Below are 24517 nucleotides of genomic sequence, written 5' to 3'. Positions count from 1 at the left end.
ATTAAGAAAAATATATCAATGACAACGTAACTATCCGTAATTAACACGTAGCAGAATAATTACTGTGAATGCGTGAGCAACTTTGTTTCCTAGTGTCAGGTATACTACTTTTCATGTTAACCATCAGCCTATTCGTTTCGAGTCTCCCATTCTCTTGTTCCAAGGGGGGGGGGGGGGGGGATACTTCTCATATGTCATAAATTATGGTGATCTGTCCGAAACGCGTCATCTACTTGTGGCATAATTCCAAGGCAGTCAGTATAACATTCTAAGTGAAAAAATACGTTGTGTTGCGTGAGTTTAAGTAATTATTTTATTTAGTGTTTAAATAATTATCTTTATACTCTGCCAGCAGTCAGCTTCAGTATACTTGCATAAAAGATTCAACTATTAGGCCCTAAATGCACGTACAGTTAATTTTTGGTTGCATTTGTTCGAGTAAAGCAAAAAACGCACATTGGTCTTGGAACGTGTCACGTCGAACAATCGTCGAACGTGGTAGTGTATTCAGCAAAGCGGTCTTCTGCAGCAATACGAAACATGGCGAAGTTAAACTATCACAAGTTTCTCGCTCTGCAGGCCTGCACAAAGAACTATTTTTCAAGCGCTTTGATGAAATATGCAGTGCATGACGTTTCACTGATGTTCGCCGGTACATTTGTACACACCGTGACTGAAAGGGCTATTTATGTATACAATGAGGCGTGACATTTCTGTAGTTTGTTTCTACAACAAAAGCCACGTATTCCCGTGCAGACGACCATGCTGGAAATCGGACGGGAGACCTGCTTCCAACTAGAAAAACACTCTGGGCACGAAAGTTCTGCTTTCAAACCGAGCTTGGAAAAATCAACTTTCAGGTGTCTTTAATGCATGCGCGAGTCGGCGCTCACAAATTTGCAATGTGTCCATTCACGAGTACACTTTGTAGCTTGACACGAGAAATTATATGGGTGCTTTCTTTATTTTAGTAAAACATTTGCTTTTGTCACAAAAAGCAAACAGTAAAAAGAAAGATGTCGTACTGTTGGGAAGGGTAAAAACAACGTAGAAGGAAAGGTAGCTTTTTCACCCAATTACGCATGGTTGTCAAAAGAGGATACACGCTTACAATGACAATTTCACGTTGATAACAATGTCTTCACAGAATAAATCTTGGAAGTGAAGGTTCTCTGAAACCTGCACATGAAACTTTTTTTTTCTTTTTTTTTCTCTGTCATGTAGAAAAAGAACCGCCACCAGTTCTTGTATCCCGCAGGAGCCTTGTCCAGTGTTCTCTCTCATATTAGCTTTTCAGCGAAGACACGTGGAGGAATGCAGGGGAGTGTAAGGCCTTGAACTAAGGTAATTGAATTTTGAACGGTTCACGCATATGTACAATGAGTTCTAGGGCAGCTTGGTCTTTAACGGCTGTGAAAATCGGCCATGGCGAGCCATCCCATACGTTTAAAATACCGTGACTGTGCGCTAAGGGAGGGGGGAGAGGAGTCCACCCTTGTTTCCTGTCTACACAAAAGGCCGAGGAAGAACTGGCTTCTTTTCCCTCGGGAAAGCACAGGCAACCAATTGGCTGGCCCTCTCTCTAAGGGAAAGGGATGCGGACTTGTGACAAAGGGTGACCTCCTTTCACTCGACCCTCCTCTCCATATATATGCCTGGAGCTCTCTCGTCTGACATTCTCTGCGAATATTCTTGTGCGAGAAGCCAACCTAACCGACTGGTACACGTTTCGACCCTTCGGAAACCGTTTCCTGGACGCACGTTTTGTAGACTTTCGGTGGAGCAGCGACTACCCTGATTTCGACACCCCGTCATTAGCAGGTAAGATACAGTTATATCATTACATTTCTTAATTATTTTTTGATAGTGCTGTCACGCATAGTTATCACCGTAAAGATACTGCTAGGTTGAGTATACTTATTTTTATGCGAGAACCTTAAGTGACGTCAGTAGCTGTTTTGCGTTGGCAAATACCCAGCACAAAAGTCTATGTGACCACGACGTGTTTACGTTCGTGCGGCGGATTGTTTGTCTACGTACTTCGCTAGTTTTGGCTGTTGACATTGCGCGTATGACGAAGCAGAGTCGTTCAGGAGACTATGCAGCCGGCATCGAAGCAGCGTTGCTTGTAAAACTCGGATTCTCCGTGTCGACAGTGTCCGATTCTAAGTTCTCGCGTGTAGGGAAAACAACTTCGCACGAGATGTTCAAGCATCACCTCGCTGTAATGAACTGACGCTCACACACACGTACGTCATGCAGTCTTGAAGTACTTTCATCTTTATGCGTGTTATATCCATGTGCTTTCCCTCACATACAGCTCTTTCGTGCGGCCACACGGGTTTTGTGATCACCTTTGCTGAACAGTACAACCCCGCTTCTGATCTCTTTTTTTTAATTTACAATTACTTCTCGTGCGGCAGTCAGTATATCTCATTAATAATCCTTACAGACGTACGGTGTTGAAAGAAAAAAAATTTAGTGAACCTTAAACTTCTCCTTATAGGGTTGAACATGATAGAGGTGTCCCGTCTTTTCTGCGTACTTCAAACACTTCGTGCAAGAAGGTTTCTCAAACTTGCTATGCACTCGCTGCGTGCACTTAAAAAAAATAAGCGTCATAATTTTTTTCCCGTGATTCGTCATGCAAAACTGAACCAGTTCTGTATTCTGACAAGTGTATCGTTATTGGAAAAAAATGTCTAAGCCGTTGAGGTCCAATCCGACCACAACGGGCTCTTCGGAAGAATAACTCCAAGCTCCTACAAGGTCAGCGATTCATTACTCCACTTAGAGCGGCAATGATGGATTTTTTTTTTCTACGGGGTCGCACATATTCGCTGCTTGGGAACAATTTCAACACGAGGGCACCAATATCCACCAATATTGTGTCGGTCGAGCCTTGCTACAGGAAGAACGAAGAAAAGACACTTTTTAAAAGCCCATGTAACCTATTTGAAATGGAATGTGAAAAGGTGGGGAATATATCTTGACATAAAAACACAAAGTGTCAACTAGAATGTTATAATGCCATATGCTATACTGAAGCACGGGTTCGAAGCTCTGAGGAACGAACTCGTCAAGCTTTGCTTGGTGAAAGGATTCACGAATGTCTAAGGCAGTTCCTCGTTTATGTGCTAACGGAGCTCTTATAACAAATACAGCTGATATCATTTTGCAGTTTAGAGGTATTGTGAAGCTTTGGTGAGTGACCTTTCTGTTGATGAAGATATTGATCGCAAAGCGAGATTTTTTCTTTTTTGAAGTCCTTGAATGATGATTATTGTGCTGATAATGATACAAGATATCAAGCATGGAATGCACAAATTACCTTATTCAAAAGTACTAGGTCCTGATGACATTTTAAATCAATTATAAAAAAAAACTTTCAGGGACTTTGTCTTCCCATTTTTCTGAATATTTTCGAAACTATAGTTAAAACAACGTGGAGATGCTCCCAAGGTCTTTCTTTAAAAGCCACACTGCTTTAACATCGAATAGCTCTCTAAATGAAAAAAAAACTGCGTTTTGTTGAGTGCTACATACCAAAATCGCTGGCGATTGTTGATTATAAATTTTTTGCCAAGGTGTTATCAAATCAGTGACGATTTTCGACGTCGATTCTAACTGATTCCCATCCGACCTACGGAACTGGAGTGGGCTCCACACAGGTCACTATACACGTCGAGCGTACACTTTCTTCAGTACTGCAGTTGTCAAAAACATCTTGCGGTTCTAAATGGAGATCTTGCAAAAGCTTTCGATCGTGTGAACGATTCATTTCTTTTGCTTTCTTGAACATGTCAATATTGGCTTCATAAATCTGAGAGTGTCAGGATTTGTTGTAATCCTCCTTCGACCCGTCTAATTGTCAATAGTCTCCTCTCTAAACCTGCTTTTATTTGCTCTTCTGTAAACCAAGAATACCCGATGTCGACACTTGTGCTCTACCTTTATTTTTAACCGCTGTTTGTGTACATTACAATGAAATCGTATTCGAGAATTCAATATTCTAGGCAATGATACTTAAGCGTTGGGTTAATAAGATGATATAGGAATATTTCGTTCCTATAAACAACGTTTGGAAAATGTGAGAACAAAAACAATTTGAAGATTCCGTGTTGTTTAAGGACCTTGTTTAAACTCCTTAAAGAGTTTAAGATTATGGTTTGGCTCATTGGGCAGTACGCCGAACCTGTTTGTAGGTAAAATTGGACTATCATTCCACCGAAGTATCTTGTTATTCCACTTAATCCGTATCTATTCAGCGCATGCTATTGGAAGGAGTACGTCCATATGCTAGGGCGGCCGGCACGGGCATTTCTCCCATATCGCCTTTCAATTATTGGTCGAGCCAAAGCTTCTCATACAATTTTAGCATCAAAGACTTACTATGTGTTGCTGCTTAGTCATTGTGCCAGGCTTAGTGTGCAACGGTTCTTTCGTATTTTTACAAGTTTCATACGAACTCGACTTTTGAACCCATGCATTGTGAGCCTTATTCAGGAGAGTTAAAAATGGATGTCTGGGTTTGAGACCTCGTTATCTACGGCAAACAGTTTCAGGATTCTTCTTTTTTCTCGATAGTTCCCATCCCGTAATTCATTCGTTCTTGCAAGTTACAGTTGTTAGTTCTTTACCTGACCTTGTTGTTTTTTCATCTAATCCACGCGCACCCGTGTTTTGGGGGACTTATCGAGGAAGTTTACTTCGCAGTTTGGTTTCTTAAAACTTGTTTCTCAATCAAATATTTGTTGACAATTTAACGCAAGGCACTAAATAGGGAGACTTATTTCCTTCTTCCGCTGTACCGCTCATTATACCTAGATTTTCAAGGATATAGTGTCTCATAACGGGTGTGCAAAATGTATACATCGCCCAATTCAAAAACATGCTTTTAGAAACTTCAGTCTGAAACACTGCCCAGTAAAGCTTGGTAGCAAATAAGATATTATTTTGTCTCTACGGTCAATTGCTGTCTCTGTAATGAACATGAAACATGTAAGCACTGCTTCGTGACCTGAGAAGACGACATTTTATTCAGGCATATGTCCTCGAAAGAAGTCTGAAAAAAATCAATTCATACACTGCCCGTTATCCTATGCCAATGTCTCTTGATGAGGTGCAACACTATGTGCTTTTTTCTTTATTCATATACAAAGTTTTGAAAGACGCGTATGCATGACCGCAACGCAGAGCCGATCACTCATTCCCGCACACAATTTCTCGGAGTGGATATATATTCATTTCAGGGATGTTTAGGATGAACCTCACTTTTGGTTTGTCCGGTACCCCACAATGGTGAGGTGCTTAGCCTGGTCACTTTTCTTGTGCAGCACAACATAAACTTTCCCTAGACTAATGACTTTAGCCTTTGAGTTTACTTCCAAGCAGATTTTGTACGCTCATTTTCGCTATAGAACAGCAACAGGGTAACTCTGGGTGTTTCCGTGTACTGTACACATTCTCTCACCAAAAGACAGTTTCTTCCTTTCTGCCGGAAGTGCGAAAAAGACTAGGCTGCCACTCTCGCACGATCTTTTACAGCGCGCAGTGGCGAAGCCGAGGAGCATTTCCAAACTTTTACACGGTGTGGGATACGAATTGACTGAGATATCCACAAAACGGGCACTGTTGGCTTTCCGAGATGCATATGTGCAGTTCTTTACAGTGACCTGATACTAAGTGACAAGTGACACCTCCACTGAAACACGGAGTGGTCGCGTGGACTCGATCATCTCCTGATAGCAGAGTTTTGTGTTTAACTAGCGTGAGGATAGCAAACATCCAAAAAGCGGAGTGCACTGCGATTGCCAAGTGGTCGTGAAAACAATAGATAAGCATATCACCTCTTCCTTGTTTCCTCCAAGTTTTTTGTCAGCTGTAATTTTCAATAATGAGCACACACAGAAACACTTCTGGTTGGTAAGTTTGGTGAGCTAATTAGTAAGTACTCAACATTTATTTTCTCAATTTTATCTTTCTCGATTCTATGGTCAGGCACAAGATGATGATTTGTCGTTCACAACCAACGGCACCAACGCCGCAATTCTACGAAAAGAGCTCGAAGAAACGTTATCGCTTTAATACGAGAGCCGCACAGCGTGAGTCGGTGTCGTCTGGTACCATGTGGTCGGTGAAGGCGGCCCATATGCCGAGGATGTATGCCTCAGTTTCGCGGTGTGACGTACTTGCGAGTTATGTATAATTCACTTTCTTATTTCACGCACCATGGATAATAGTACTCCACGAAACAAAGCCGCAATCTCAGCCTACTGGTATGCCACTCAGTGCAGTTACGATAATCACTGCGAAAAGCAAACAATATGACTAAAATTACATAATAAAATTATATTGTACGCAGGAACCCAACCTCTCTGCCATGGACCACGTTGCCAAGCAGTGGCCTTACTCGGTGTCCTCGTCAGTGGGCCTCATCGACACCCACTGTCACCTGGACTTCCTGTTCCGAAAAACCAGGCACCACAGCACGTTTTCCGAGTTCCGGAGGATGCACCAGGCCACGTTCCCCCTCAACTACGAGGGATGCGTGGCTGTTTTCTGCGATCCGGATACTTTCAAGAAAGTACGTGGCTTTTTGTGATAACATCGGTAACCCAGATGCCTTTGGATTGTCTGAGGCGGTGAAAAGGGGTACTGAAAACGTTTCAATGGTACGGTAACGATTGACGCCAATCTCGGCGATTTACCAATAATAGAACGGCGATTGCATCCCACCTGGGATTTCGCTGATCATATTTCGCGTAATGGTTTTCGTTGGGGTAATGTATACGAATTCGCATGGCTGTGTTCCAATTCTTAGACAGCACGTAGGCTGTTTACGAAGACTGCTTAGAATAAAACATCGAGCCCATGCTGTCCGAGAAATGGAACGCATTTAGACGGCTTTCACGCGACGATGCGCCACCTCGCGTTGATAAGAAAAAGCTAAAATAAACAAATGTAACAGTTTTAATTTCTGGCTTATTTCGTGTTGAAATAGAAAAACCAATGAACTTTACTTACATTGAGCATCTGGGAAAGCGTCTGCTTGTGTGCAGATGATCATTCCGGCGAGAGTCGATTTATTCGAGTGATTCGCTGAGCCGCCATCTTGTTTAGACAGTAATGTAGCCTGCATCGCATTTTTTTACGATGCGGCTTCTCGGAGCTGTCAATGTTGCCGCCTACGTGAGAATTGGGATGTGACTTAAGATGGCCGCCGTCCATTTAGCCGTCTAGTTAGCCGTATACGGTGTGTCTTGGAAAACACCCCATGTCGACGAACTCAATCGCAGTTGTATAGCACCGTGAGTCTGGATTGCTGAATTTGAGTCCAAGTGAGCCACAAGCACAAAATATTTCATCATCTAGCCCCGCCTCTTCTTGCCGACCTATGATAATGCATACTCATCTTCAGCATTGCCGCCTGCCTGATATTAGCTTACGTTTGTACAGAACTATATTCGTACGAGCCTCAAAACACGAGCATACATGGTCATCATAATATTTACCTATCAGAGGCCTCGGTTAAGAAGAAAAATGATTGCCATGAAATAAACCTGCAACCTCTTTTGTTGGAAGTTGTTGATAAAAATATTTTGTGTGAGTCACTCGTTAAGTAAAAAAAAATGTCCTTTCTGTAGTAAAAGCAATAATAACTTGTACTTGAAGAAACAAGATAAAAAAGCATATTGGAGACCTCCAATTACCTGAGGCGTTGAACTCACAGCGTTGTCATTAAAGGTAATTCTATGCTTATGGACTCGTGCGTATTTATCTCAAGCATCCTCAGGAAATTATTTGGTCCGGAAGAGTAATATGTTGCTAAACTTGAGTCCGGCAGAGAAAAAAGGTACTGAATTATCGGAGCATAACATACTTCTGCAGCGATTCTGGGTGAGCTCCACATTTTTGTCGACTTACGCATTTACTATTCCATACAGTGGTGAATGATTCGTTGTTCCAGAAAAGAATCCTCTTTCACATGGCATGAAAAGAATTACTTCATTCTCGGATAATTTTTTAATGCAAATCATACCCCGCCGCGGTGGTCTAGTGGCTAAGGTACTCGGCTGCTGACCCGCAGGTCGTGGGATCGAATCCCGGCTGCGGCGGGTGCATTTCCGATGGAGGCGGAAATGTTGTAGGCCGGTGTGCTCAGATTTGGGTGCACGCTAAAGAACCCCGGGTTGTCGAAATTTCCAGATCCCTCCACTACGGCATCTCTCATCTACGGCATCATATAGTGGTTTTGGGACGTTAAACCCCACTTATCAATTAACGCAAATCATTCCTCAGGCTCCTGCAGGAAGTTTGAGCGTGCATCTATCTGTCTATCTATCTATCTATCTATCTATCTATCTATCTCTATACTTAGCGAGCTAGCTAGCTCCCGGTTGCGCATCGGTGCTCTCGTGATCACTCCTTTAACTTGGCCTAAACTAAAATTAGTATAGGCTGCTTCAAAAAATTCGATGTGGATAAGGATATGCCATATACGATAAGGTGTAACAGTTATGACTGGTTGGTCGTGACTCATGACACGAATAATCTTACAATCCACTCGCGTACATCTTCAAACCCTTTCCGCCAGACGTGTGCCACGTACCCATGGGTGGGTACGGGATTGTGCCATACCTGATTGGCAGTTTATGACTGCTCAGAAATGGCTAGAACAGACATGAGGAAAGTTAAAGTGATTGCAAAAAGAAAAAGAAAAAACTGTCATTGGCACCATTGACACGACGAATGCAAAAAGTAAGTTTCCCAGAGTCTCAGCAGGAATCGAACCTCAGCATTCTGGGAGATAATCAAGTGTGCTGTCACAGACCCCCGCCAGGTCTGAGGACTATTTTTCAAATAGACCCTTGTGTTCGTGAAACGTCGATTGTGGCTGCAGCTCTCTATCAAATTTTACGTGCATTACATATGTACTCCAATGACACAGCCGTCACGTCAGGTCAATAACAATTTAAGAAAGGACCATCCGCTGATGTTGATTCATTTAACGCTGTCCAGTGCCACCATCCTCGCGAGCACCACTGCTTCATATCAGCTTACCGCTTCTGCAGTTCATAATATCCATGTTGCTCTTGGATCATTAGGGAACTGTGAAGAAGTGGTTATGTAAAATACTTGCCGATGTTTAATCTGTGCTTGTGCGTGTATTCGTAGGTATCTTTATCACCATGTCGTAACGTTAAAACAGTCGCCTTCCATACACTTGTTTTGCAAAACATCTTTCGCGAAGAAGAAATCTTCCATCAGAAATCTGTCTTCTAATTCGACCACGCACACTGCTAAGTTGATTAACCATTTGGAACTGCTAATTCAATAGCACTTTTATATTCGGAAGTTTAATAAAGATTATGAACAATCTCCCCGAAGAAAAGCATGATGGGATGCGAAGCAGCAGCGGTGCGCACTTCGTTCACTCGGCAGAAACGGGCTTTGGCGCGGGTGCTGAAAAAAAATGGTTTAAAGCGAAACTCTGTGTAGCCTTTACTTCATTAAACGTTTCCTTGAAACGCAAAGACACGGGAGGTGGGCTGGGTTTCGTGTAAGTTCTATCGCTGATAAACGACCCAAAACAGTGTTTCCACTCGACGTGCTGTCGAGTGTTAGAAGTGTTGGCATGGAGATACGGACGGAAAACGTTACACAGACTCTTCGAAGAGCTGCATCGCATATAATACAGTGTATTGCTACAAATGGGCATCAATATATATGCGCACTGTTAGAAAATTGTCTTGCTACTCATGAGAAATATTGCGCTCACATAATGAAAATATTCGCACTATCTTCAGATGTTATCCTGATGTTTGCAGCTTCTTTCACACACGTCTTCTGACAACATGAATTTGACACTACTTCATCGTCTGTACACGCAGCGGAGCGTCTGGCGAGGCCTTCTTGCGGAGAAGGGAATCTGGGGTGCATTCGGGTGTCACCCCCACATGGCCAAGCTGTATGACGAAGACATCGAGGACGCGATGATCGATGCGCTGGAGCAGCCGAAGGTGGTCGCGCTTGGAGAGATAGGTCTGGACTATTCTTCCAAGTGAGTGATCTCTTCCAGGTTTCATCAAATGTTGGCAATGTAGCTTGAATTGCTAAGTGTTTTCCTTGAAGTTCATTCTGGAAGGAGCTATAGAACTTACATTTAGCGAACTGACCCATATGCTGTTGTACATTAAGTAATCGTTATTTGCACATTGATGGGTGTACAGAAAATGTGCAGTACTCACAACATGAAGTGTGCCAACTTAGGGCTATGTACTACATGTGTGTTTCGTTTCCATTGTTTACAGTGCCTGGCATCTGAGCAATACATAGGATGCATTCAAATAAGACTGTCCTGTGAATAACTTAGTCCCTCCTGCAGATTGGTTTACTTGACTCACTGCAATTTGCTTCTGAAATTGTCCACGCTTCCCATGAAATGTCACGTCTCTGTTAGCTGCAGTTAATACGCCACAGATTAGCCCGCTTTTTCAAGCTTTACTTGTATTCGTCAAGATGCAACAGGGAGCTGTCGCTTTCACCCAATGAATATAGAGCTTTCAAAATTCTGATAGCGCGCTCTTCAATGATCAAAGACGCATATAATCATTTCAAGCAGTGTTAAAGAGACTGCTATTACCATTACGAGTACCCATAAGAGTGCAGTTAGGGTTATCATTAGGATTGGCTCTTTCCTTACCGGAAGCTTACGTAATCTGTACCGTGTTTTGTTATCCCGCATCACTTTATTGAACTTTTTTTATTTCAGTAACAATTGCGACCACAAACTCCAGCAGCTCGTCTTCCGCCGCCAGCTACAGATGGCAAGCAGAGGCAAAGTCCCGCTGGTCATCCACTCGAGGGATGCCACGCAAGACACGCTGCGGATCCTCAAAGAGGTACGGTGGCTTTCTTGCGGCAGTTATAATTAAAAATATGCTTCACTTCAAGCCACTTGGGGTGCCGCACACTGTACGCGATCAGTTATCGCCAGTTTCAAGTGCGAAGTGTAGGTGCTAAGTGACAAGATGAAATCCTGTTAAATTTGCAATGATTTCGGCTTCACTGTGCTGAATATCGTAAATACTTCCTCTCTTGCGTACGAAGATTATTTAACGCACCTCCAAGCGTATAGTAACAGCGAAGGAATTAAGCCTCAATTTTTTGTGGAGTTCGTAGGTAAACAGTAGTTATTCAACGTGTGTCAATGGTTGATTGTATCAGTTTTATAAAGAACCACATTAAACAGACACATGTAACTGTTGATTTCAATATTCTACAGTCATAGCTCTAGGAAATAGCATTATAGCACCATAGCTCATGACTGCCTTGAATGCCATGAAAGGAAGGTACTGCCATCTACTCTTTTCTTATTTTCTCTCCTGGCACTTGTACTAGCCAAATGAACATTACTTGGTTATTTAGGTACCATTTTTCGCGGCTATACGCACTTTATTTCATGGCTTCATAGCGATGGCAACAAATAGCTGACAAACATCTATAAAGGTAGCATAAATTGAGGATAAATTCCCTTCATTCTTTCGAGTGTAATGCACAACTTCGCATGCGCACTTAAGATTTATCCAGCTAGAAATTTTTTATTCCTGCTTTTAGCGAATGCTAATCGAACCACACAGTGTGCTCGAGGTAGTGGTATAACTCACCCTATCCTAGTAGTAACATTTTATTGCCTTTTTTTTTGGCCTAGTACAAGTTGTATAAAACAACCTTAAAATCTGAATAACTTCTTATATATATCTACTGTCTTGGTGGTGTTTCTTTGGGAAGGCTGTAATAAAAATGACTTGTGGAAGACCTATGGTCATTAAGGGCAGTTGCGTGTTTAGATAACGCAGTCGCACTGCTCCTGCTTGCTATTCATAAGAAACAATTAACGTGCCAGGAAACTTTCATCAATTCTTATTTCTGTGCACGCCATTCCTAATATTTGTGTGGTGACCACACGTGTGATCAAGGTTTACGAATGTGCCAACCAACATTCTGGTTATTCTGTTGCACCAACCAGGAGATGCCGGCGGACTGGCCCATCCACCGGCATTGCTTTACCGGCGGATGGACAGAGGCCCAGCGGTGGATCGACACGTTAACAAACTTGTTCTTGGGCCTCACTCCTCTGGTGGGGTTCCACAGCGCTGGACCGCTTGCGGAGGTTGGCCGCCGGATCCCCCTGGACCGCCTGCTGCTGGAGACGGATGCACCCTACTTCCTCCCAAAGAGCGTAAGTGAAATATTCACTTTTAACTGAAGACAGTATTTCCCATGAATAGCATAAGTTATGTTAGGGTCATTTGAAAGAATACTCCGCCTTTATCGTAAAATCGGCGAAGCATATAACCGAAATTTGTAGGCGTATTTCAACATTGAAACAAGTAGGTGAAACAACCTAAGGAATTGTTTCCTACATTCAGGTATATAATTGAAAACTTCATCGCATCGGTGATGAAGTTGCACATCGGCGTGCAAAATGGTTGCTCACGTACTAGTCTATTTGCGTGGTACTGGCCTGTTAAGTTGTCCTTTCTTATCTACTAACAAAGGACTTGTGGCGAGCAGCATAACCGAAAAATTTTTTAAAAATCCCAATATAAATTAGTATTGGTCATGCCTGAGATATTTTTTTCATGTATTTAGAGTAATGCCTGGAAAATTGCAATGTGATCTTTGTGGAAGTTTTGTGAGGCCTTTGAAAGCCTGCCACAATAGCAGACATCCTTCACTACATGGCTTTGCAGCAACATCTCAGTGGTTGTGCTTTGTTTATATTTGTATTGTGGAACAAAACAGTGAATACATCATATTGCGCACTACGTAGGCTGAAATTAATATTTGCCAAGTATAGCAAATACAACTTTCTGGCCGTATACCGAAGACGGAAAGGGGACCGAGAAAAACTATATCGAACATCAATTCTCAAGGTCATGTGCTAAGATAATTTGTTCAAGCTACGGCAACAAAAAAAGGGCTGCAAGAATAAAAGTGCTTTAAAGCAGGGAAGGAAGCAGCCTTCAGCCTTGTGGAGCAGCTCAAGGAGCAGGAATAATGTGGTTTTGAAGCAGTAAAAGGAAGTTTCGGAGCAACTCTGGAGCACCAAGAGTTGTGTATTGGAGCATCAAAATTTAGTTTTAGAACAGATTTATAGGGCCACACACCACTGTTAGAATAACCGTTAGCTCATCTCTAGACTCGGGTCTACAGATGAGCTACTTACAGATATATATTATTATTAAACCTAACAGGGCTCTATAAAAATTAATGTAAAAAGAAACTTGTGTTCTGGTCATTGACGGGCCACAGCTGACTTGAGAACCGCAAGGAAATTCAGACGCACTCACGGCGCCATTGCTAGGCGATGATGTGGAATTTTATTTGTATTACGATAGGAAATATAGGCACTCGACGAGTTTTTACCGTCGACCCATATTGCGCGTAAATTACAAGTTGGTAACATTTCCCGCACATCGTACGTTCTGGCCAACGCGTAAATTCTGGCGAGCTGTAGAGTTACTGTATATGATACCGTAGGTAGCAGAGTTGCGCATAAGTCTGCCATTTCGCCCGCCGGCGCGTCTATGTGAAGCAGGAAAGCCACCCTTCTTGATTGTAGGAGCCTACGTGGCTCACCGGCTCCGTGTACTTTCTCAGTGTACGCTCGTTCATTACGCGTCGCTGACGCTGGCCCTTGGCTAAAGAGAAAGAGGGGGGGGGGGGGGGGCTCTTTACCGAAATTTTGGGTACGTGTATTTTACTGAAAATGGCTCATAACAATGAGTGTTTTTCATGATCTTCAGCAAGTCGGCCTCCTACACCCCGCGAAAAAAAATTACTGCATATGGGCCGGCGCAATGACTCTTGCTTACAAGAAAAACAAAACGAAAACTGGACAGCAGGAAACAGCACCGCAAAAGCGACAAACAATCCACCCTGCGCGAGCCGAACTGCCTTGCGCTTCGCCGGACGGATGGCTTGGCAGTGCATTGGTAGCAGTGGTGGCGCTGCGGTCGCCAGCTCCCTCACGGCCTTAAACGCATGCTTTTCGCGCATGTGAGCGCGCTATACGAATGGTAGCGCGAGCGGCGAGTTCTATCAGAGGCTGCTGCCTAAAGGTAGCATATACAGTAACTCTAACGAGCTGTGGCAACGAGCGCCACTCAAGCTGTGATTAAACCAGGTGGCACATCTCCCTTGCTCGTATCGTGGACGCGACGACATCCTACCGCCTGTTAGACATGTCGTCGAATTCTCACGCAGGAAAAAAAAAACAGCATATCCACGGAGTGAATGATGGAGAGTGGGGCGAAGCATTCGTCAGTCCATTCATTCTTGCTTCCACCCGTCCATGCGTCCGTCTGTGTGACCGTCCATGCGTCCATCCGCCCGTCTGTTCGTGCGTCCGTGCCTGCGTTCGTCCAAGCATCCGCCCCTGCGTCCGTTCATGCATCTGTCTGTGTGTCCGTTCGTCCATCTATTCAACACTCCAAAACCACCATCTCGCATATTTTCATGATATGTTCCACATATAGAAGAACCGCCATCCATTGGACATTTCAAAGACTAAACGAGAGGTGGCACACGCACACTATCTTACGGCTTGCGCTTCGGGTCTACTTCCCACCTTTAACCGCCCCGAGTTCATGGTATATACTAGTTCCTTGTATTCATGGCATTGCGGCTCAACGCTCGCTAAACCTTTCTAAAACTAAGGAGGTTACACCCAGCGGGTATAACGTAGCAACCATTTCTTGTCAGATAAAGCTCAATGTACATGCCAATGGCTGCTAACGGGGATCACAGCGTGCGCGTTAACTAAAAACGAATGCTCCTGTCTCTCATTCCCCCTTAGCAGCCATTGGCATGTACATTGAGCACTATCTTTTATTGTTCAACAACGCACAGAAGAAATCTCTCACCGGCACCACCTTGGTGGTCAAAATGTTATACTCGTTACACACTACAACGGCTACGAGGGACGAACGGGTGCCGTTATAAGCTTCGCCCCTAAAACTGCCCGCCTGGAACAAGCATGAAAAGACGAAGGGGAAGGGGGTCGTTCAAGCAGCAGCGTTAAACTTGGATTCTAGGGCCATGGTTTTCGACGGCTGGCGCGCGCGCTACCTCGGCGAGCTCACGCTCGTAAACCATTCCACGTGATGCGCACTCAACGGGAACAGATTGTGCGATAAGAGCACTTCTCCCTGGAGCGGCCGCATTTATTCTCTTACACCAGTGTTTTGTAGAGTTAAGCGTTATCAGATCCGAAGGAGTTAGCTCTCAGCCCTGGTATTGTCACGGGATTGTGATATTGACGAAGGCAGCAGCCGCTGCTTTCATGAGTGAACTTTTTGTTGCGGCAAACCTGTGAGCGGGAAACAAAACGTCACTCCACAAGCAATACACGCTGTACACTGATGGCAGCGTCGGTCATCGATCTGCCGAGCGGCGAATTTCGTCGGCGTTAATACATGCGTCATCGAAGATTCCAGTGTTATCGATAGCGGCCACGTTAGTTGATGACAAACTCGAATGTACGCGCTGTGAGTGTAATCTAATCGGGCCGTTTTAAGATTATCTAGTTGGTTTTCAATCATTCGAGATTTCGGGTGCGGTTTGCGCAAGGCAGCGTTACACGCATAACAAATATAGAAATAAAGGTGTGCATGAGGTATAACCACAACAACATTACAAACTGTGCAATTGAATTCATCGCTTCGCCGGTGAAATAACTTTTATTTTTCAGTTTATAAGGTTCGATGGTCTCTATCGCATAGCACGTGCTGTGCTCGGTGGTTGCTCAGCAACAGCTGTGAGGTTTGTTTTTTTTTGCAACACCACTGTCGTATTTCTAGTTTGACCACGGTGTATGAAAAATCATTTAGGTGTGGACACTATTACCAACGGCGCGTCCAGATAATGTCCGCCACTTTCCTCCTTTCGGCCCCGATGTCACAGCGCCCCCCATGCAACTGCGGCTGGATCATGTGCTGTGGAAGACGGGCTGTGTGCGTCATTGAGTTTCCCGCAATTAACTAGAGGGGACTCTGACGCTGCGATCGTTCAGCGACCATGGGAAATATGGGTGTGGCATGGATTATCCTAGTATTCGTCCTTGTGGGCGGCGAATGCGTGGCTTCGTTTATTGCTGTTTTTTTGGTTTTGTTTCGAAGGAAAGAACAAATTGTTTTTTACTTTGTGACCCGATTTGAAGTGGTAAGCCTAAAATATTAAGCTCTTGAAGCGTAACTGCCAAAAGTTTGCCGATTGTTGTTTCACGACAAAGCAGTTTCAAGTCACGCAAAGCCAGAACTAACGTAAAGTACGAAGAATAGGTTAATCTATGTTATACCCATAATTCCCAGGTTCATTGAAGCATCATGCGTTGCAGATCCCACAGACACTAGCGCCAGAGTTCCCTCTAGTGTATAATTAGGAAACTCTACAGCGTGCGTAGAATCTGTAACCGCGTTGTGCATATGAGACCTCTAAGGAGCCTAAGGCCCCTAGATGAAACAACTTGTTTCATCTAAGGACCTTAGGGAGCCTTCATGTGCGAGCCGCACATAACTCAGCGCCGGAATCATACATTTTTCCTTCTCACCCAAACGGACCTTTCTGCGCCGGTGTGGGAATGGGACGATCGGCTCACTAAATTTAATGACATAATTCAACACTATCGACTGCAAAGGCGGGAGTACCCTCACCCCAAGCTAAATCGGGCCCAGTCCGTTCAGTGGCGGCAGCTACAAGCACGCACATACACGAACCCTGTAATCATGCACCACATATATCCCATCGTCTATAGCTCTAATCTATGCCAGTACTGTACCACCAGAGCCCCTCTTGACCATATCCTATGGGAATGTCCAGCAATAGTGAGAAATTCTGTGGTCGCGGCCTCCAATGAAGACTTTCGGGCGCGTTGACGGACTGCGCTGCTCATTTCGGGCCTGGACAAACAACTTTGGGCGATCCAGCAGGCCAAGGAAGCTGCCGGGAGACACGGTCTCCTTGTTGGCCCCTAGGTGGGAGCCCATCCCAGCAATCTGCCGGAAATTAATAGTCTTTATCATCATCAGCTAGAAACAAACAAACAAAAAAGAATGTGCGTTTGCCTCGTCGCGCCGCGCTTCCGACGAAACTGCAGACGGTGCATGTAGTAAAACCGATCATTATCTGGACGCGCTCTCCGTCATGCAGGGCGGAAATTATTTTACGGGTGAAACTCCTTATAGCGGCACCCATTCGTCCCTCGTAGCCGTTGTAGTGTGTAACAAGTATAACATTTTGACCTCCAAGGTGGTGCCGGCGAGAGATTTCTTCTGTGCGTTGTTGAACAATAAAAACTAGTGCTCATTGTACATGCCAATGGCTGCTAATGGGGAATGCGAAACAGGAGCATTCGCCTTTTAGTTAACGCGCACGCTGCGATCCCTATTAGCAGCCATTGGCATGTACACTGAGCACTATCTGACAAAAAAGGGTTGCTACGTTATACTCGCTGGGTGTAACCTCCTTAGTTTTATAGAAAGGTTTAGCGAGTGTTGGGCCGCAGTGCCATGAATACAGTGAACTAGTATATATCATGAACTCGAGGTGGTTAAAAGTGGGAAGTAGACCGAAGCACAAGCCGTAAGAAAGTCTGCGTGTGCCACCTCTCGTTTAGTCCTTGGAATGTCCGCTGGATGGTGGTGCTTCTATATGGGGAATCTATGATGAAAAGATGCGAGATGGTGGTACTTGGAGTGTTGAATAGACGGACATACGGACACGCAGATAGATGCATGGATGGACGCATGAACGGATGCAGGGACAGATGCACGGACGAACGCACGAACAGACGCACGCACGCACGGACGGGCGGATGGATGCATGGACCGTCACACAGACGGACGCATGGACGGACGGAACCAAGAATGGACGGATGAATGCTTCGCCCACTTTCCATAATTCACTCCGTGGATAAGCTGCCAATTTTTTTTTTTTACACCGTGAGTCTGACAAACAGCTTTGCTGTTAAAACTGTTTAGAGTCGCATGATGACGTACGTATGCACACAAACGCCACCCTAAGAAGATCCATGAATTTTGTTCCCGTGACTCAAAAATCATGCATGAACTGATATACGATGGGACCGAAGTGCATTTGATATGGACGTGGTTGCGATCTTTAAGTAGCCAACGCGCGTTGCTCACTCGATAATAAAACTCGACTAAATTTCCGTTCAGGCGCCGCTTGGCGCAGAATAGATACCGTTCAGTCGAGTTTTCCAGTCTGACTGCAGCGCCAGAATACATAGCCTAGCGGATGAAAGAAACAACCTTGAGATGGCCTCAATGAAAAGGGAACGCGACGTGCGCGTTACGCGCCCTCCATCTGTCGGCGGATGGAGGCTGGGATACATGGGGGATGCGGGCACGCGTCTATTTTCTGCGTGCCCGTAACGTCGAATATCAAAGACTTTGCGACGGGGCGTGTGAGCAACGCAGCTCCATCTGGCCAGTTTGCGGTGCCTATGACGTAGAACTTTCTTACCTGCTAAAACTATCGAATAAATATTGGTTAACAGTAATTTTTACAATTTTTCCACTTCAACCACCTGCAAATGGCGCAGTCATGAAGTTTGGTCTGGCATCATGTATAGCTTACGGATGAATACCATTGAAATTGTAGAACAATGCTGTTTTCTATAGGCAAATAATTCCAGGTGACGGGACGAGTTGCTTATGTGCCTTCATTCATGACTCGCAGGAGTCCAACCATCTCAAGCAGTCCCATCCAGGGATGGCCATCCACGTGGCCACGCAGCTGTCGGCGATGCGAGGCATCCCACTGGAGGAAGTCCTGGTTGCTGTCCGCCAGAACACGAGGAGAATGTACCGCATTTAATCAGAGTTTTTACTTTGTTAATATTTTTGGCGTGCTGTTCAACCCATTTGTGAAGTTGACATGCGAGCCCTTTGGGGTTCCTTAACGTGCATCTAAATCTAAGTACACCGTCGTGCTTGTCTTCAGTTTTGCGCCCGAAGGCTAGTTACTGATGCATCGAACACTGTGATGTTGTGTTTTGTTCTAGTCCCTCACTCTGGGATGTGGTTGTATAGAATAGTACCTGTAGGAGTTTAACATCCCAAAACCACGATAAGATTGTGAGGCATGCCTCAATGAAGGGCGTGGTTGATTTCAACCATCTCTTGTTCTGCATACACGGGCCTGAAGCATTTTCGTCTGCACCGAAAGCAAAGCCCCGGAGGCCGGGCTGTTCTCCATCGTCCTTCGGGTGAGCACTGTAACCACTAAACAATGGTGGCAGTTGGTTTTTCTTGAAACTACAACGCTATTATGACACGTGGAAGATGACGTACTAGTTGATTTTATGCAGGGACAACACTATTGCTCCCCAACCACTGGGGAAGTCTACCATATGCATGTATAATTATTTCCGACAGTTTACTGCATAGGTACATTTGTAGTATGTACGCGATAGATCGTTTGAATGCAATATGCGATCATACCAGAGACAATTATAGTCATCGCGTTGTATATAGGCATTACTGAGCTACAATGTGTTTTACCCATTGTGCGGGACCCGGTGCCATTCTACGATGTGTTTTATGTACACTTGCCTCGATGTTCAAGCGTAACTTGCACTAAGCTCAGCTTCACACTGATTAGTCGCAGTCTAGCACCTCGGTCGCCATTGTCACAAAAGTGCGCCTACACAAATTACGCGCGAATGCTTCATATAGCCACCTTCAATGTACAACTAGCGGCCACCTCGCCGAAGATAGCCCGTGCTGGCTTCAAACCTAGCTTCTCGAAGTCAAAACAAGATGGCACTGCATCACCAAGACGGCCGTCGCCAACCGTAGCCACGAGAAGATTCTGGTTATTCGAAAGTACTGCATAAAAGGCCTACTCGGACCGTCAGCGCGAGAACTTACCGGCAGATGACGTATTGGCACGCAGGTGAACGTGCCATGACGTCATTCAGAAAAATTGAAGTACCGACCGGGAGGTGGAAGAACGCATTCGGGCGCTGCAGCTCACATGTTTCAAGAAGAATTATACTTCAAACCATGAGCAACAAGCATTGGTGGTTATAAAGAGACATTTCGATTTTTAGAGCATCCGTTAAAGCAAGGTTTTTGTACTGTAGCACTGTTTTACTGCGAAGTTTTGTCGTGTACGCCTTCAGGTGTGCCCTTATGTATACTGCCTGTAACAGCATGAAATATTTATATGCGGTTGTTGCGTTTTCTGTCAAAATTCGGCCCCGGCCTGGTATTTGTACCCGAACTGGCTTTGAACAGAGACCGAATAGTGCGTGCACTTGTGGTGCCATTCGGGGCACTGGCACGTCTGGCTTTGCTATGCGGAAGGTGACAGTGTCCCGTTCTTTTACTTGTGCTGAGCTGCAAGTATACGTGCATAAATTTTGTACGCTTTTTGATTGTGTACATATATGCAAATACTGTGTGTGCGACTGTGTATACTGTACTTCCTGTTCTGTGCGAACACCTTCACCTTCGATCAACAATTTCCTCGGTGTGTTATGAAATTTTGCAAAGTTTAATAAATGTGTTACTGAAATCGATAAAGCTCTTCTTGCTTCTTTGTCTAAAGTACTCTCTTTTGGTGCGCGTGGACGTGAGAGAGACGCGTTTATTCCGTGCCAAATTTAATGAAATAGCATTGAAGAGCTCGTCTTGTAGAAATTCCGGCATCGGTTTCTTTTCTTTGTTTTGAGCAAAAAATCATCTTATTAGTGACCGAAATTGAGAAGGATACAAATAAAATAAATAAGAAATCCTGAAGCTGAGTGGAGGCCGAACTAGGATTGTTAAGGTATCAGTGGGGATCGAACCGGGGTCGTTTGCGTTGCAAGCGGATGTTCTACCACACGGTCACGCCTCGTTTTTTTGTTTTGTTTTTTCTTTCTTTAATAACTGCCATGCCTCGAAAAACAGTGCTTGCGAAAACTTCCTATGCTTGGAAATGCAGAGAAAGTAGCTTTCATGCTTCACAAACACACGCGTCCTGGATACATGCTTCACAATGCATCACGAAATATTGCAGTAATAATGCGTGGTACAAGCGTTCATTGTCCACGGGCGTCTGAATATGTGAATATCATAATGGCTTCGTCCAGTACCCCACTAGAAACTGCACACATGCTACTGCACCTATTCTCTTAAGGCCACGTAGTGAGTGCCTAGCAAATTCGAAAATGTTTCATGTGCTATGTGTTGGAAATATGCACTAGGAACAGGATGTCGCTATCGCGTGCAACTCCTAAAAGCGAAGCTTTAGGGCCCCCTAAAATTTTTGACTATAAACAAAAACTATTAATTATTTTGGCATTCTTACCCATGCATATATGTCTTAGACAACCATTTATTTACACTTGCGTAACGATGGCCACAGTAACTTGAATATTAGTGACACCTGATGCGGCGAGGTTGTATATAACGTTTATGCCCTCGGGAATACAAGTAATGTTACATATCATCCCTAGGATATGTAACGCTTGTGTTCCTGGGTGATTCCACATGAATAAAAGCCAGTGGATGGCGCTTAACTACAGAGACGTTAACCTAACGTGACGGCTGTATCATAGAAGTACATATGTAATTTTTATTGTTTATAAAATTGTACAACAGGCACTGCACATAATTGACGTTTTACCAACATCAATTACGAATCAATAGTGTATTTTTCCAGAGCAATGTCCAGACCTGCCATTGCTATGTTGTAGAATACTTTATTGTCATGCAGAGTGCTTGGGTTTGGATACAGCCTGGGTCCTGATATTTATTATTATTTATTTGCATTCGTCGGGTCAACGCTGCCGATGTCAGCTTTTTTTTTAACGCTCAGCGTTGAAATGAGCATTGTCTGTTCTCGTGTTCTCTCTATTTCTAGACTAACTGTCAATCACTTGTGGCACATATATCCACATAGATCTGGCCAGTGTGTCATAACTGACCAAAAACAAATAAATGAATGAGTGATGAACTTCATTTAAAGTCCGGCAGTTTTAATCGGGAGAGGCAGGCGGGAAACCCTTGTCCTTTCCCACCCTCCATCGATGAAGATGACGGTGAGTCAGGTCACTCGTTGAAGTCCTTCGACCGGGGCGGCATCTTCGGCTTACCAGATGGCACTGGTCGGCCAGCTCGTCCCTGGTGAGTGCCGCCTCCCAGCGACAGCGAAGCTGACGCAGGTGATCCGCAGCAGTGACCGCTGCCACGGCGGTGGCCGACCCCTGTCCTCGCGCGGTTGTAGCAGCAACAATTCGACTAGGAGTTCCTCCCTGCCGAAACATGCGTCGCGAAGTGAGTGGTGGCAGTGACACACTCTCAAAGGATGTGCTGTAGTGTGGCCATTTCCCCACACGCTTTACACGCGTCCGTCGAGTATAGGCTTGGATAACACAGGCGTAGGATCGCCCGGCTGGCGTGCGTATTAGATGCGAAGCAGCTCTTTGTCAAGCCTGTGTAACGCTGTTCCTCCGTTCACACCTCTCTCCTCATAGCAAGTGTTGGAGCGGTGTCAAGTAGGTCACGCTCTCCTACCAGTTCACGGTGACGTCTCTATTCCTCACCTTCCGCGTGCTTGCCGTGTGTGAGCTCACTCTCGCTTCACCCTCTCCAAAGTTCGCAACGCTCGAGCCCACTTCTCACGTGGGCATCATCTCACCAGCCCCACCTCTCTCCATCTGTCGGCGAGACGAAGCCGCGAGCCAGGGGGAGCGCGTGCTGCGAGAATCTCGCGGCGTTGACAATGTGTACAGCGCGCCGCTGCATGCCGCACACCCTTCCCGAGGCTGTAGAGCATCTCCATTTTTCTCTATCGCCTTCAGAAGAGCCAATGTGAGCGCTGGGCCGCTGGGCCTAAGCGTCGACCCAGCTCGCCTGTGCGAGTACGGGTGACTTGGCCTAACGGCGGGACCCCTTGCACAACAATATGGACGCTAGCACTACGCCAACTGCTGACGTGACTACTACCGGATGCGTTCAACCTGCATTCAGCCCCAACGACACCCTTGTTAACACGGAATCTCTCGACCTCGACGAGCTCACTTCGGCAAGCGAAGATGAAGTTGCCGTGCACCATCCCACATCGTCTGCATCGCTGGGACCGGCGAGCGACACCGACGCCAACTGGAAACTGGCGATTTTCCGTCGCCAGCGTCAACGCCAGAAAAAAAAATTGCCCGCAGCTTCCCTCGGGGGAACACTGAGGAGGATGCGGACCATATAATTGGTTAACGGGGTGTTGAAGTGCGACTTACTTGGGTCGATGGCTAAATTGGTTAACGTGGTTTTGAAATGGGGTGTTAAATTGCGACTTAATTGGGTCGATGGCTAAATTGGTTAACGTGGTTGTAGGAGGGGGTGTTAAATGAGTGAACACGTACACACGTATGCGAAAGGGCGGCGCTGGTCGAAGGGACGTCGATCATTGTGTTTGTGGATTCGTTGGAATTCATTTCACCGCGACCTTGGACGTCGACGCGCCGTACAAACCAACCGACGAGCGGCAACTGAGCGAGCGAGCGCCGACCTTGAGTATATATACAGCACGACGGCGCATGCACTGTCAGCTGTTGAATGTTCTCGAAGCGCGACGCCACATGCGCGTCCACTGGAGAATCAGGAGAATTGTAGATGTCGAACGCGGTGTGTAGAGGAGGAAGGGTGCACAGATGGTGGAGGAGTGAAGCGCGCGCGGTGTGTAGAGGAGGAAGGGATGCACAGATGGTGGAAGAGTGGGCGACGGCGCGACGGCGCATGCGCGCGCGTCAGCTGTCGAATGTTCGAGAAGCGGTGCGGACGGCGCACTACAAGGCGCGAGTATAAGATGCTCCGCATCTAAAATTCGACAAAGCTCGAGCGGAATTGACGCAGCCGGCCGGTCCTGCAAGCACTCCGCCCAGCCACGTCAACTCCGGGGCAGCTGCGGCTGCGAGCACTGCTGCTGCGCAGGCAGACGCGGCCGGCGTCGCACCGGCGCGAACACCACCACCCGTAACGAAGCCGCGCCAGCTACGACGGAAGCCGCCGCCGCTTCCACGCACTGGAACTGCCACGGCTTCCGCAGACAGCGGAGCCTCCTCCAACAGTACATTAACACACACCTTGCTCAGCCACATGTCATAGCGCTTCAGGAGCCCGGAACGCCACCCATATTTACAGGTTATGAGTCCTATAATAGTCAAACAAAGGGCAAAGCGGCCATCCTGATTGACAAAGCGCTAACCGCAGTTGGCTTAGACAACACCCCAGACACCAACATAGAACATGTTATTGTGGAGCTAGTTCTCAGGCAAAAAAAAGAAAGGAGAAAAGCGAAGTATCATCATTGTCAACGTATATATTGCCCCAAAGCAAAAAACCACTGATTTCCATGCCCTCGTCCAAGGTGCCTGCAGATTGGCCCAGGGAAAAGAACTCTTACTGCTCGGCGACTTCAACGCTCTCGATGAACGCTGGGG

The 24517-nt window shown here is 45.5% G+C and overlaps 1 protein-coding gene across 1 annotated transcript; it reads left to right on the top strand.

Moving 5' to 3' along the window:
- Positions 1-6382: 6382 nt before the first annotated feature.
- Positions 6383-18906, top strand: LOC142817564 (3'-5' RNA nuclease TATDN2-like). Its single transcript, XM_075894606.1, has 5 exons — positions 6383-6586; positions 9894-10063; positions 10775-10904; positions 12032-12244; positions 18769-18906. The coding sequence occupies exons 1-5, from the start codon at positions 6383-6385 to the stop codon at positions 18904-18906; spliced, it is 855 nt and encodes a 284-aa protein (XP_075750721.1).
- The last annotated feature ends 5611 nt before the right edge of the window (positions 18907-24517 follow it).

This window comes from Rhipicephalus microplus, chromosome 5, assembly GCF_043290135.1.
Source record: "Rhipicephalus microplus isolate Deutch F79 chromosome 5, USDA_Rmic, whole genome shotgun sequence".
Classification (NCBI taxonomy): Eukaryota; Metazoa; Arthropoda; class Arachnida; order Ixodida; family Ixodidae; genus Rhipicephalus; species Rhipicephalus microplus.
This window is presented reverse-complemented; position numbering and strand designations above follow the sequence as displayed.